Genomic DNA, 16,113 nt, shown 5'->3' on the forward strand with positions numbered 1-16,113 from the left:
CTCGTAGGTCAGTTATGTAGAGCTGCTGAATTTTCGCCAAAAAAACTAATATACCACATTCGATTCATATAGTTTTTAGGGTTTCGCAGTGCTCTCTATTATAAAATAACTAGATTTTGCCCGCGGCTCCGCCCGCAAGGTATTCGGTTATCGCGCGCTGTTCCCTCGGGAACTGTGCATTTTTTTCAGGATAAAAAGTAGCCTATGTCACTCTCGAGCCCATAAACTATCTCTATACCAAAAATCACGTCGATCCGTCGCTCCGTTACGGCGTGAAAGATGGACAAACACACAAACATACAAACACACTTTCGCATTTATAATATTAAGTATGGATATAGCTATGCTGTTTGAGCTTAATGGAATCGTTGTGAGATGCACTTTGGCTACAAATCACTAAAAAATATGAAAAAAAAAATAACAAAAAATTGAACCGACTGTGATTAAAGCCAAATACATATGTAGGTGAGGTAGACGACTATAGTTCCACTCCTGCTGGCTCGTGCTGAGGCACCGACTTCAAACTAGTAGAAAAATATCTTCAAGGCTTTTGAAGTCGATTCCTTTTTTTTTTAAAATTTTTTGGAGGCTTTATTGCACCTGTGTCAACTAGTGAACCCAGTAGGTACTTTAATTATTACATTTTCGTGTAAAACCAGAAGGAACTTTACTAAAGTACTTTATAAAGTTCCAAAAACGGTTTACTAATGTTTCGACGAATAACGTTTGGCAACCTGTTTCATTTCGCAACTTTTCATTTCCCAACTGTTTAATATTTCTGAAACTGTAAATATTTCAGATTTTTTATAAAGCTAACCTAACCTAACCTAAAGGGTTCCACACGATGACCCTGAAATAAATCCTGAAATATTTACAGTTTTAGAGTTTGCGAAATGAAAAGTTGCGAAATGAAACAGGTTGCCAAACGTTACGTAGCGAAAAGGCAGTACTCGTCCAAAAACCCAGCAAGGCTACTACGAAACTCTAAACTCGAAGTTCGTGTCGTGCGGTCCCTCTAACACTTATACTATTTAATACGAGAGCGAGAGGGACCGCACGACACGAACTTCGAGTTTCGTAGTAGCCCTGCAGCTATTTTCGCGCGATCCGAAAATCCTTCGAGTATTCCAACTTACGCAGCTTAATAATAATAATAATAATAATAATTTTATTTATTCAGACAACTTGATCCAAAAATTTTGTTAGTATTTCCTTACGACTATGTTAGTAGTTATAGCTAGCCAGTGAAAGGGTATTTTTAAATTGCTACGTATTTATTTCAGGTTTTAATCGGTCTGTAAATAGCGTACACCGAACTCAAAACGTAAAAATATCTGACAGATGTATTTTTCTAATTATATAGAAATGTTATGATTTTTTCAGGCACACCAACAATGCCAACCAAAATCATATTTTCCTTTTTGTTTCTTTATCTGTGAAATGAAACTAAACGTCAATGTCAAGTTGACAACTCGGTCCGGCAAAGTTATGATATGATTACGTTCTTAACAGATTTAATTAAATAACAACGGAGTCGATTATTTTCAACTAATAGTCTACTATAACAACAAAACAATAAAATATGTATTCCAACATTATACTTCAAAGGTTTGTATTATAATTTAGTTGAAGATGTTCAACTTATAGGTTATGTTTCGCGTATCTATTTACTAATTCGAAACTTAATTTCCCAGGCAATGGTCAAAGCTTGCGTGTCTGTGTCGTTATTCTTCAGTCGTTGAGAGTCAGAAGGTTCCTCAGAGCAGTGCGTCCAGCGATGGTATTTCACCGCCGCCGCGTATTCCGAGAGGACCGACCGATATTCTGCAAGCCTTAGCGGCCACAGTTGGTCCCGATCCGACTGCAGCACATTACAAGTAAGATTGTCCTATTATTAGTAATTCCACAAACAAGAATAGTTGTGAACAAATTATTAACCTATCCTTTTTAATACCTAGATACCATGATGACCCATATCTCATTCCTCTGTCAAACTACCGGAAGAGAGCTTACGCTTTATCAGCTGAAGCGGGTCGTAAAGCTGCAGCGTGGATCAGGGATCAGCACTCTGACTTGTTTACCACCCGCCAGTGGGATCCCCCCGGCAAGATGACAACTCCTTACTTTAATGCAGATCCTAAAATTGAGGCTTTTGCACCAAAGCCTATTTATACAGATGATAGCAAGGTAAGCAGGGAAATGTACATACTGAAAACTGAAATTTAATCCCATTTTAAAACTTAATATAACTAATGCACTTTAAAATTCATTTTGCTTAATTAGCACAGCAATAAAAACTGTTTGGGAACTAAAACCATTATAGTAAATAAATGCTAGGTTCAATCTAAAATATCACTCACTAATTGTCCTGAAACTAGTGCTAGCTGAAGGACTATGTTTACCCATAATTAATTACACAAAATTCTGTGATTAAGTGCCTTTTACACAAAGAAACATTTTATAATATTTTTAACTACTTCATGAGTTGAATATCCAATATTTTGAACGTCACCCTTATTATTAACCTGTTGTAGGTAACAGAAGAAGATTTAAAATACACAATTCAACATGCCCTTCTAGAGGATTCTGTAAAGGTCTTCCAATTATTAGGAGGAGCTGAGGGTGTGAGTGAGGAATTGAAGTTGGCTTTTCTTCAATTGCTCTGCTTCTATAATGAGAAAGAGCCGGAGTCAACAGAGTGGCTTGAGGAAAGGTGGTTCTCAGCCAATGCTAGAGACAGACAGGCTGCTACTTGGAGGTAACGCTTGCTTTCTTTAGTGTCACATAGGACTGCTTGTTCTAACTTTTTTTTATGTGCCATTGCTGTTGTGTTAGCCTCTGTTGGCTTTTACAATTTTCATAGCGGTGGCACTCTGCTGCAGCATTAACTACCAACCCTACCCTGGGTACCCTACCCTGGGTACCCTACTCTGCGTACCCTGCACTTGACCCAATGCATGCCAATGCCCCTACCGGAATGAGGGTCAGCTGCCACACGGGCCACTTAGCATAGGGATTGTCCAAACATATTATTTTTACTGAAAAATTATTTTGTGTCTTGCAACACTTCTCGTGATCATTGATTTATTTCAATACTCTTTTTATCAGGTTGGGAGGTTTAGCAGACAAGATATTTGAATCATTGGAGCCTAAAAGCCCTGAAGCATATTGTGCAATCATTCAAGGCATGGCTAAGTATTATCAGGTAAGTGTATTCTTAAATTGACTCACTTTTATATAATAATTCATTCCCCTTCTTCACCTGACTGCTCGAAGAATGGTTGTGTTTTTCGAGTATATATGTATGTATGTATGTCTATTTTTTTGGTACTCTCTATAGCCTAAACAGCTGCACGTTCTCGACATTTGAGGTGTCATTACATTCATGAAAACTGTGAGAGTGGTAGTCGCTGGGTGCAAAGTAGGAAATGGGGAACAATGAATCGATCGCCAAACAAGGAACTTTTCGGCAGACCAATTGTCACTATTTACTGGTGAAATATTTTCGTATTTGTACGAAACCTGCTGCGTAGTTAACTATAAGAACAATGGCAAAAACAATGATTACAAATTCTATAAATTTCAACAAGAAAGATGTTTTGTATGGGGTTGATGCCGCTGAAGTTTGACGAATTACACAAGCTTCAATGGTGCGGCTCATTATGAATTTATGATCTTCACATGTAGTTTCTTTTACATCTTGGACATATGATTGAGCCAAAACTAATTGTTTTCCTTTTATTGTGGTTTGTGTGTGGTTGGAAAGCGATGTTGTATAGTGTACTCGGAATCCAGTTTTAATAATTAATTTGGCAATGTTTAACTGAAAAAAAAATACACAAAAAGTCTGCATTACTAACAACCTACTACAGTCATTAATAATCGTCTACAATGTATAATGAAATCCGTTATTCGATTAAATTTGTTTATTTTATTACTCCTCGTGAAGACAGTCATGAGAAAGTAATTGATTGTGCCATTTTAGACGGAAAAAAAAAGGTCAACGTTGTTATCGACACTATAGATTTACATGATCGAATAGAATATGTAAATTACGATATTTCATTGAAATTATTTGTTAATGATAGCCAGCCATTTGATATTTCAAAGTCTGCCGTAATTGTAATCGCTAGTTGGCGCTCTCATCGCGCACCCAGCGAATAGGGTATAGGTATAATATTTCAAAATTGTGTCTGCAAAAAAATATGGAGGAGGAGGGAGGAGGTATCGAAAATAGTGCTCTACTCATTAATGTCTGCTTTTTGAAGTGAGATTGTTCAGTGTTGGTTTTTGGTACAGAAAAAATGAAGAATGAAAAAAATTGTATCATATACATATCATTTAATAATATTGTAAATCTGTTTTAAAAAATATATATATATATACCTCGTTGAGTTTCTTGCCGGATTCTTCTCAGCAGAGGTTTTTCCGAACCGGTGGTAGATTTTTTTTGACATTCATAAGTGCTTGTTATAGCCTAAATTGAATAAAGATATTTTGACTTTGACTTTGACTTTGATTGTTTTTTTTTTAATTTTATTTTTTCATGTGATCCCCAAGCATTCTACTATCCTAGCATGAAGTAAAGTAACTTTTGCTTTGCAATGGCTAATGTTGACGATTCATCATCATCATAATCAGCCTACAGCAGTCCACTGCTGGACATAGCTAGGCCTCTTCCATGGAGCGCCACAACACTGTCTTCAGCCCTTCGCATCCATCCGCTGCCAGCGACTCTCTTAAGGTCGTCCGTCCACCGTGCCTCAGGGTGCCCTACACTACGTTTTCCCGTCCGTGGTCTCCATTCGAAGACTCGTCTGCTCCACCATACATCGTTCAAGTTGACGACTATGGAGCTTGTTTGTGTATGCATGAAGAAAAATATTTTTTTACTTTTTTTTATCATACTACAGGCTGAGCGGGCTCACATGTTATACGTCGAGGCGCAAGAGAAAGGCATCCCTCTCTCAACTGATGTGTTCAACTGCCTATTAAGCTGTGTTGGATTTCTACGAGAGGGCTCTACACTCCGTATGGACGCTCTCAAAGATCTACTGAGGCAAATGGCTGAAATGGTAATAAAAAAAATATTAATAAACTTCTATTGCATTTAATTGCAACCCCCTTCAGAAATAGTTTACAGTAAAAGGTCGAAGTTCTCTTTGAATCAGTAAAAGATGCTATAGCATGCAATATAATATAATAAATTAATATTTTTTTTTTGTAATATGAAAAAATCATAGGTATACATTTTTTATTCGGCAATACGGAATGTAACGATGTACAGTCACCAGCACCAATAATCTGGCATAATAAAGCGTGCATAAATATCTGACATAACTCTATTTATTGGGCCGGTAGGATGTGTCAGCTATTGTTGTACTCTCTACTGTGACAAATCATTTTAACGTAAAAACAACACTTTTTTGAACATTACTGCGCTGATATGATCACATTCCAACTTTTTATATTAGAAATTCTAGACATTATACACTTATTCCTTATATTTTTAGGGAATATCCCCAAATGAAGGAACTCTCACATCATGCTTGCGATCAGTTTCGGCGTGGGGGGCTGGAAAACCCCTGCAGACACTAGCTTTACAAATTGTGGCCGAATTCAAGCAGATAGGTATACAGCCCGGTCTTTCAGCGTACTACTATCTGTTGTGCCTTTTCTGCAAAGAACGTGAGTACCAAATTAATCCATTTTAACACTGCGTTCTTGTTCTCGTAAGCTGGTTACCGACATTCCTAAGCCCCGTTCACAGTGTCCACTACAGCAGGTTTTTTCTCTATCTTCCATTGACCCATAGGGCTTACTATGACAAACAATGCCCTGCCCACTACTGCTCTGTGTAGTTTTAATATGTCGATTTGTCTTGTTCTCCTGCAGATTTCAGTATTACAGACCTAATCCTGAAGAGAAATTCCCAACATAGCTCTTTCCATAGCCCTTTAGGTCACTTAAAATAGGGTAAGCATGAAATACAAATTTCCTCTGAAGTATCATGATACAAAACTGGTAAATCTTCGCAGTCGGGTAAAAAATACTTGCATACTTCTTATTGGTGGAAGAGCTACCTAGTCAGCGTCAAAGTATTAGCTCAATATAACATCACTGGCCTGTTTATCGTCAATTTTACTGCACTAATGTCTTGACGATGATTCTTGACTGCGATATGGTTTCAGGTGGACCTCGTACAGACATTCTGTCTGCTATTCTTAATGATTTGGAGAAACGGGAAAATTTAAACGCAAGAGAAGCAACTGATACCAACTTCTTCATAACTGCGATGGGAGTGTGCAATGAACATTTACAGGTGAAAATATCAGTAATTTATATCAGTACCTATAAATCGTAGTTTTTTTTTAAACAATTTTTAAAAATTGACAGATAAATAGTTTTTTCGTAGTAAAAACCTTCTAAATATATTAGGTACCGTAAGGTCGGGGTACTTCAGCCCATTGGGGCCATTGGCCCATACGAAAACCACATAAAGAAGGATCCAATAAAAACATAAAAACGTGATCAATCAATTAACACCAACCACATGGCAAAGAGCCATATTCTCAAACCAATAATAAAAAAACAAGCCAAGAGCGTGTCGGACACGCCCAAAATAGGGTTCCGTAGCCATTACAAAAAAAATTAAGTACCTAATATTTTTCTAATGATTTCGTATTTTATACGGAATCTTCCAAGTTTAGGTATATTTTATACCTTAGGCTGCTTAACTCATAAACTACTAATAATTCTCAAGCAAACTTAGCCGTTATAGTTTTCCTTGAAAGTTTGATATAATTACTACCATCCTAATTTTTTTTTATTGCACTGAAAATAATATTTTTTAATTTTTTGCAGGATATAAATATGGCTGAAAGAGTACATGCCCTTCTTATGAAAGGTGATAACTACAAACTGGTTGGTGACGCTTACAAAGAAAGTATTTACTACCGGCACTTTGTCACAGTAGCCTGCAGGTAACCAGTCTCTTTCAAGGCGTGGTAAGCGCTTGCTAAGCTAACTTTTCAATTCCTTTTTCAATAGTTCCATCGATAAAGACAACAACTTATGTATGTTTATTTTTATTTGTCACTGTGGCGTTTCCTTTGCCAGATACGGTGAAGATTATTCATTTTTCTATAACACGTCTGCTAGCGCCTAGCGCTATCTAGTTGTGAACTAGAGAAACTGCTACGAGTAAATTCTACATCGCACTATCAAAGTTTCTTAACTCGGATGCGCAAACACAAAATTCAACTTTCTGCCTCCGGACTTCGGTCCCCAGTCTTATAACTGCCATCATCATTATCAATTTGGCACCTACCTAGAGATAGCTGTCTAATGTGGCTTCCCCCTCAGCGACAGTGGTAAGCCACTATCACTCGGCACACTAATGCGATTCGAACTTGAAAAGGCTGCGAGGATGCGTTGCGAGAAATGCGTTTATAATTGATTTTTTGGAGTCTTTTTGTATTTTTTATTTCAACTCCAAATTTTGTTACTTTTACGGGTATCCCGTGAAACCATATCGTAAATACAAACTGAGACATGGATGCAAAAAATCAATCATAATTTGATTGCTTAGTAGCGACATCTCTTGTCTGGGTGAGCGGTTAGTTCCGAAAGAATGTGACGTCTGTCGACGCAACGTAGATGTCGCTAGTGCTGCTGCTTAAGTAGCATAGTAGAGGCAAGCAACCTGAGATAATTATGTATGCATGGGAAAAATTCGTGTCTAGATTCCTGTCCAGCAGTGGTGTAGGGGTTATAGCACGCAGCACGGAATGCTGAGGACCCAGGTTCGATTCCCAGTGCTGGTCTCATTTTCTGGTTTTTCTGTGCATCCATGTCTCAGTTTGTATTTACGATAGAAATGCGTTTTCATTTACCTACCTATCCTCGCTCCGCTGAGCTGTTTCCACTAGAGCTGCCCTGAGCAAGGATAAGTAAGTGAAGCGTTTCTATTCGTTCATGACAAACACATTTCTCGCATCGCATTCTTGTATATCTCTGGTGGGAACGCATTGCAGCCGTAAAGCGCTGGGCCGTAAGCGTTTGACGCAGGTCTAATCTAACCAAACATGCGTTTGCCGCTGCGCTCACCGCGTAAGACAATGTTAGGTAACTAAATTATCTGGTGCAAATTGATGTGCGTCAATCACATTGCGTTTAACGCAGCGTTTAGCGCATAAACAACCGAGGGCTTAAGAGTATCTTTGGCGTAAAAAGCGCGATCGCTTCTCTTCTGAAAGGCTCACACACTTTATTATTATATTGATATTGTATTAATGAAATGCTTTCTGCCATAGACACGCACCGTTTGAGAGAACAGCAACCCTTCTGGACACATTGGTTCCAAATGTGTACGTGCCTGAGCCATCTGTTATGGAGGAGGTTTGTTTCAACTTGTATTTAATCTTTTTGTGATGCGTACTTATACGTATCATTCAACCATTCTTTTCATTTGTGCCAGCTTTTGTGAATCTATATAATTTGTAATATAAGATTTTTTGCTTACTGTATGTTTTGTGACTATCTTTTTGCATTTTTATCTCATCTACATGATCGTATTGGGAGGGTGCGAAGTACTAGGTGGGGGTAATGAAATCTATCGCAGCGCTCATGGTGGCCAAAAGTAGAAATAGTTCTGGCTCTGTCATCTGTCATACTCATATGAATCTGTCATTAACAAAGAAATTTGTATAGACTTTAACTACCTAATTTTAGTAATGTTGTGTTATGACGCGAGCTTGAATTATTGAACACTGTCCCTGTTTTGTTCTTAATTCCTCTACATCTCGGACATGTCAAGCAACAATTTTCCTTATGAAACGGTTTGTGGTTGAAATTTTATATTGAGTGATACTCACAAAACCGGTCTTCAAAATGATACTCATTTTGATCTGAAAACGATATTTAATTTATTACTAGCGATATAAGAACAATTATATAATTTTACTATTATTCAAAGAAACCAATAAGATAGCTTTATCTTTTCGTTTCACAGTAAAAATACAACTAAACATGAAGTAAACAAACTCTGACATAACGAAAATAAAACAAACTTTTTGAATAAATTTTACTTACCTCATTTAATTTTAATGACCAAAAATGAATTCACAACCTTTTTTCCACCCAAATCACGGTATCACAGTAATTTTGTATTATAAATTAATACGTTATAGGTTTGATTTTTGTCACAATGTCGCGATGAAATTTCAAAACGTCAGAGCATCAGAGCCAAAAAAGTTGCGGACGCTAGGTGGCGCTAATGTCGTGCACAGAGCCAATACGCTGTAGTATTTTTTTTAAACTGTTTCTTTTACCAGATAATCAAAACACTGGAAGTGGGTGGTGCGGGTGCAAGGCTAGCACAAGCGTGGTCGCAGCTAGTTGTGTTTGGACTGGCCAAGCGTGCTAAACTCGTGGAGCGACTACTAGATGCCATGTGCAACTGCTATCAGTACCAGGGTAAGCTAGTCAACTACTCTCATGAGATATTAGAGGCCATAGCCAGGAAGCATTATATGAGAAAGCGCGAGTATAAGGCCGCCGAAAATTTTTAGAAAACGAAAAATAGCGATGGCCGTCGCAAAAAAGAGGGATGCTATAAATTTGACGCCAATGTCTGTTTGCCTGTCTGTAGCATCATAGCTCAAACGGATCAATTTCTATGCGGTTTTTTTTTCACGTGAAAGTGATTTTCGTTGTGGTGGTTGTTAGTTATATTTAATTAAAATCGGTACCTACAGCCGTTTTGGAGATATTGAACATTAAAATGACAGTGTCGGGGATTTTTCAACAAGTTAGGTTGTCATATGAATATCCACTGTCAAATTAGCGTCTACATATTGAAGACTTTTCTCACGGATCTTTATCCGTAACATAATATTTATATATCTTTTAGAGGATGAAGTGAAAGCTCAAATGCGGGCTGCTGCCGTCGATGTACTCAAGTTCGGCAAAGTGTCAGAAGAACAGCAGGAAACTAAGGACTTGCGATCTCCTGTACAGAAGTAAGCTATAATATACCTAATATCCGTTTATTACTACCTACAGCTGTCAGTGTGGTGTCAGCGGCGGTGGTGGTAAAATTCCATAATAAATAATAATATATTTCACAGTTTTGTCGCACCTACCATTCGGACTTCTTGTATGCTATAGTTTTTTAAAACCTAAACAAGAGGGCGGCAAAATTTTCTTCCGCCCCGGGCGGCTGATACCCTCGCTACACCACTGACAGCTGTCACATTCTTATTGGAAGTTCCTTCAAAATGTTTAGTCCCCTCGACTCGGCTCAGCCTTAGGGAACAATATCCCGCTAAGGGTCTGTTTCACCATCCATTGATTAGTGTTAACTGGCGGTTAGGTGTGATGCCGTCTCTATTTATTTTGTTCGAATAGACGGAGACGGCATCACATTTAACCGTCGGTTAACGCTAATCAATGCATGGTGAAACAGCCCCTAAATATTATAAATGCGAAAATTTGTAAGTCTGTTTGTTACTTCATCATGCTAAACCGCTGAACCGATTTAGATGAAATTCAGTATACACATAGTTTGCGTCTCGGAGAAGGACATAGAATAGTTTTTATCGTGGAAAAATGCATAGTTCCCGCGGGTTAGCGAGAACCGAACCGGACGGAGTCGCGGGTAACGGCTAGTCTTTAAATAAAATCTTCACTATATAATATGATTATTTTTTATTACAAAAATTTCAGTTATGAATAAACCAACTCCCATATTTTAACAATTTAAAGAATATATTGCAAATTCCTTTATGTACTTACAGTCAACTACAGATCTACATATGCTCGTTTGCCAGCTGTTCGATAAAAAAAACGATACGGCGAAAGCAACAAATGTTAAATCAATTATGTCGTAGGTAGACTGTACGTCAAGGGCCATAGTATGGTCCTTGATTTACATTAAACCTCCGTTTTTGTGTCACAGAACCACATGTGTACTAAATTTCTATGTTATTGGTCTGTCAAATTCACACCTAGTGGCTGTGACAAACGTTAAGTAGGACAGACAAACAAGTAAACTTATACAATCTGTATTATTTCCCAGATTATCAGCCACAGCTCTCTGCAATATAATCGAGTTGTGTTCCGACGTCGCTGACAAGTCGGACCCGATGTGGGACTCTGTGCTGGAGACGTTGGACCGGCTGCGGCGCGACGAGGCCGTCGGTGTGCCGGCGAAGCCTGAGGCGTTGGCGGAGGTGGCCAAACGAGCGGCTACCGTGGGGAAACCGGCTATTGCTGCTGTGAGTAATTCATGCTATTCAAAGCACTTCAAAGTTCAATATTTTGATAAAACATGTCTAAAAACTATCGTTAGAAAACCTGCTTTCACCGAGCGCACCGAGGGCTATGTTAAAAATATTTTTATTATATGATGTAACTAAAAATTTACGGCTTTCGCAATTTTTACTTTATCTGCTATAAGACGTTGCTTCGTACCAAATATCAAGATTCTGAGTTCACGGCTCTAAGGGACAGTGTAGACCTCAGTATTTAATATAAATTTCAGCTTGATACCTCCACGCGTTTCTGAGAAAAAGGGTCTTGACAGATGGACGGACGGACAACAAAGTGATCCTATAAGGGTTCCGTTTTTTCCTTTCGAGGTATGGAACCCAAAAAAACTGCATTCAAATCGGTTCACCCGTTTAAGAGCTACGGTGCCACAGACAGACACACAGACATACATAGCGGTCAAATAACACCCCTCTTTTTGAATCGGGGGTTAAAAACAAAAGGACATTGCACAAGCAAAAAAGCACCCCCCTTCCCCGCTGGAAATTGTATGCCTTACCAACCTAAGCCAAAAGGCGGTATCTAAAAAAATCATCGTATCAGCCGTAGGACGTCCACTGTTGGACATAGGGCTCCCCCATATACCTATTGTGGCCTCGGTTGGAAGCGGCCTGCATCCACCGTGAACCCACGACTTTAACCAGGTCATCCGTCCATCTAATTGGCAGACGTCCTACGCTGCGGTTGCCGAGGCGCGGTCTCAACAAAAAAAAACACGGGAACAAAAAAAAATACTTATCAGTTATTTTTATACCATGTGATGTAGAATGTCTTAAGCTACACAATAGTATTAATATTTACCTCGAAAGAACAGTACAGTACAGTGCAGTACCTCGTTTGTAATTCCTTATTTACCGCCCTTAAGACACAATGTACTATTAATAAAAAGTTGCCGATACCGCTGACTACGCTCTTGGCAGCGCCAGCTCCCCGCCGCCCCACCCCACGTAGCATGTGTCCGACCTGCGCGCGCCGCGCTACTGCACGCCATGCAGTATCACACTCATTTACCGACCTTGGGCTTCATGACAACAAAATTAGTACGGGCAATGACTCATTTACCGACCACGGGTTTCATGACAAGCACATTAAGGTCGAGGGTTTTATTTGGGGGGTTGCAACCAAGGTAGCCTGCATGTTACGACACTGTTTACTAGACATGGGTAATCTCAACTCCGCGAAGTGATCTGACTCACTAGATCCAGCTCCGGTGTCGGTACCGAATCCGCTTATTGAATCCGACTCCTTTATTGACTCCGGTTCTTTCGAGCGATTATTAATTTGTCTATGGCCGATCCGGCCCGGCTCGGTTCGGTCGGTACCAAGGTCAAGGTACTGAACTGAAGTAACGATTCGTTTCGTCTTTTTAATGTTGAAAAATTCTAAATTGTGTATTTTTTAAAGAACTATGCGCTACTTTGAGTACCTACTAGTTTTCTGTTTGAAGCTTGAAAACAGTGTTAAAATGGCAGTGTGTGCTGATATTTTCAAAATAAATACATACATACATACGTGCTGGCTTTATACCAAGCGAGCGATTATTTGTTTTGTAGCTATAATAGCCTGCCTGCCTAGTGATTCGAAACAATATTATGATTGAAAGTCTGTGCCATAAGACCTATTTTTCGCTGCCATTTTTGCATAATATTTCGTGAAATTAAGCGTCGCCCGCTCCGGTCATTTTTATAATTGTGTTTTAATTCTATCTCATTTCTTTCCAATATAACCGAGCGAGTAGACCGAGTATCGACGTAGGTACCGGGTCACTCAGCGCCCGGCCAAACGTAATAAGATCCGATCCGATCCGAGCCGAGAGCGAAAGCGAGCGAGTGAGTGTGACGGCGATCACGAGCCGCTCGATCCGGCCGGACTTGGTCGGAGTTAGTAACTCCGGTGTCGATAAGATTTGAAAGGAGTCATTAAGGGATTCGGATCCGCTTGAGGATCTGACTCTTTTGAGTCTTCAGATCCGGATTTACCCATCTCTACTGTTTACGAGCAAGTGTGATGAAAATTTTTAACCAGCAACTCATGATGGGTTCTCCAATTTTTCGCCGAAAATAAGTTTCCCAAATGATTCATCTCCCAACTGTTAAATATGGACGAACGTTTTTTTTTTAACTTAGTATTTCAGGATTGTTATAAAACTAACCTTACCTATATATAGGGTTCTACAAGATAGTCCTGAAATATATACTGTAATAGTAGTAATGGTTTACAATTTCGGAAAAAAATCGTGCGTCCATATTAAACAGACAGGAAATAAATCATTTGCGAAAAATATTTCCTGCGAATAGCTAGGATGAACATTTATCCAAGTGAACACTTTTCCGTCGTTTTCCACCAGACGGCAGTGACGTACCTAGCGGAGTGCGGGTTCGAAGAAGCATCAGCAGCGTCCGTGGACACGCTGGCAGTAATGCTGAATCGTACGCAAGATGAGGTGGTCGAGTTGCTCCAGAAACCGCGGGAATCCTTGCTGGCGCTACATCCTTCCGCGGTCGTCGCCGCTGAAGCTTACCATTTGTGGGTATAATTCGACATGTCATTTTAAGTTTGTAAGATACAATTAGCGTTTTCTGCTATAAAAAAAGCTTTATTCGGGCCCAATAGTGTTAGCGATTTTGTATTGAAATTCAATAATACTATTTGCTTGTACAGTCAAGTGCAAAGATTTAGACACAGCCAAAGTTACAAAAATATGTATACACGACTTTATGCACTGAACATTAAGGCTTTGGCCGTGTCGATATCTTGACTGTAATTTGTTATGCAATTGGGCCCTAGTTGTAAAAAAAACTACTTACTTAAGATTTTAATTTTAATGTACTTACTACCAACTAGTTTAGAAAGGAAATTCCTTAAATTCATATAAAGTTTTATTTTTTGGCAAAAAAAACCTCCCATGGTGTCCTACGAAAAAAAATATGTACCTAAACAGAAGGGTTCCATTTTTTTTATCGGTTAATCATTTTTGATTGTGAAGTAAATTAAAAATTCAATTTTAAATGACAATCTAGGATACGATTAAAATTTTTGCAAAAATCTATTTAAAAAGACGCGGGATTTAGGCATTCAGGGTTAACTCCCCTTAATACTGCAGTGTATCTCCTGAACTTCTTGTTATTCAATAAAATATTTTTTCTATTTTAGGGCCAAGACCGGTGCTCCGATGAGAGACCCGGACTCAACCTCCTCATCCAGCTCTGACAGCAGCGAGTCATCCGACGACGAGTAGTGATCGTATTTAAGGTATCATTAAGTAGTTTACTCAAATAAAACGCTTAGTTTAAACCTTGTTTCATTCAACTTCTTCTGGCAAGTTTTAGAATTGCTACGCCAAATGGTTTTATTTCGTAGAAACATTTGTTAAGATACTCCAACAAACTTAAATATTTATATAGTTAAACTCGTTGCAATTTAGCAAATGAAAATAAAATAAAAATTTAAAACCTCCGACCCAAAAACCTATTTACCAAGTTTGTAACTAGAAATATCATATAAGTATAATATATTACCTTAGATTCATTACAATGGGATCAGTAGTAGTTTATCTAGAAATCCGACTCACGATTGACGGTTTTTTTTCTCTTTTTTTATCCTATATAAACCATATCACCAAAGTTTTAGTGCTTGTTAATGCTAATTCAGTAACTCAATTCCTTAGGTCTGACTCACGCTTGACCGAAACCTATTCTGGCTTGCGAACAACAATTCTTTAAAGTTTCATCGTAATTGAATCAATACTTTTGAGTACACATAGAGGACAAAAATACTTACTGGCTCAAGTTTTGCCGACACTTTCAAATGTATTTTTCTAAGAACAATACTTTAAAGATTGTTTACGAAGTCAACAACACAATGAGCGGCGACATTTGAGCTACTGACACGGACCCATTTCTCCACACGCCGCTAACAGTGCTAATTGCCCTCGAACTGAAGAGTTTTGAAGAAAGCAAGTGACAATTCGTGCGTTAGTCACTCACTGGACTTTACGAAGGAACTTTGACAGCAAATTTTATTCGTTAAAATGTTTAATTTAAAAGTTTTCGTGAAACTAGCGATCGTTGCGGTAAGTGCAATTAATACTTAGATACTTAATTAAATTTTTCTTAACCTCCGCTGCAATACATTTTTCTACAAACAAAACGTTTGCCTACTCTAATCTCTAATGATATCCATATCAACAGTGCCATCAGCGTATTACAATAAGAATCAACGTGAAACACATGAGTAATTCGCATTATAAGATTCTTGTATCAACTATATTATCTACCCGTAAGTCTTGCCCTAGATATTCTAGAACGGAAATACCAGTTAGTTAAACTAGGCTGCTTGAGCCGTTGACACAACACTCGTCCTTATTATTTGTTGCAATCTAGTTCAAGGTTTGTTTTGTTACAGATATTCAGCGGCGTTTCGGGTAATCCCTATCCGTATTACAACAACAGGAACTTTGAATGCGGCCCATACGGTTTCATTTGCGAAGGAAATACTAAGCTCCGTCTCTGTGAAGGAACTAACTTATTCGGGCCATCGTTCCTTTGCCCTCCTGAAACCATATGCAACGAGGATTCCAGTGACGTCTGTGAGAACACAATCAATTACATCGAACCGTCGCTTAGTAGGACGATACGCTGCCGTCGGAATGAAAGAGTAGCGGATCCCAACGTACCAGACTGCAAAGGCTACATCCTGTGCATCCCTAACAAAAATCGATTCCAAGGCATCAAATTCAAATGCTCAGGAACAACAATATTCAACGGTTACACACGCACGTGC

The 16,113-nt window shown here is 38.7% G+C and overlaps 1 protein-coding gene across 1 annotated transcript; it reads left to right on the forward strand.

The window, feature by feature from the left end:
* The first annotated feature begins 1,457 nt into the window (after positions 1-1,457).
* On the forward strand, positions 1,458-15,820 carry LOC141444695 (small ribosomal subunit protein mS39). Its single transcript, XM_074110287.1, has 16 exons — positions 1,458-1,608; positions 1,695-1,877; positions 1,959-2,187; positions 2,535-2,758; positions 3,109-3,205; positions 4,914-5,075; positions 5,514-5,688; positions 6,192-6,322; positions 6,865-6,983; positions 8,316-8,400; positions 9,336-9,477; positions 9,914-10,022; positions 11,081-11,279; positions 13,679-13,857; positions 14,485-14,583; positions 15,736-15,820. Exons 1-15 carry the CDS (start codon positions 1,583-1,585, stop codon positions 14,567-14,569), a joined length of 2,145 nt encoding a protein of 714 aa, XP_073966388.1. The 5' UTR covers positions 1,458-1,582; the 3' UTR covers positions 14,570-14,583; positions 15,736-15,820.
* The last annotated feature ends 293 nt before the right edge of the window (positions 15,821-16,113 follow it).

This window comes from Choristoneura fumiferana, chromosome 2 (genome assembly GCF_025370935.1).
Source record: "Choristoneura fumiferana chromosome 2, NRCan_CFum_1, whole genome shotgun sequence".
Taxonomy (NCBI): Eukaryota; Metazoa; Arthropoda; class Insecta; order Lepidoptera; family Tortricidae; genus Choristoneura; species Choristoneura fumiferana.

Bases quoted from the DNA above. Each gene is read 5' to 3' on its own strand.
- LOC141444695 (XM_074110287.1), top strand. From the start codon at position 1,583: ATGTATTCCAACATTATACTTCAAAG. The intron at 10,023-11,080 runs GTAAGCTATAAT...ATTATTTCCCAG, and splicing joins TTGCGATCTCCTGTACAGAA to ATTATCAGCCACAGCTCTCT. The intron at 11,280-13,678 runs GTGAGTAATTCA...GTTTTCCACCAG, and splicing joins GGAAACCGGCTATTGCTGCT to ACGGCAGTGACGTACCTAGC.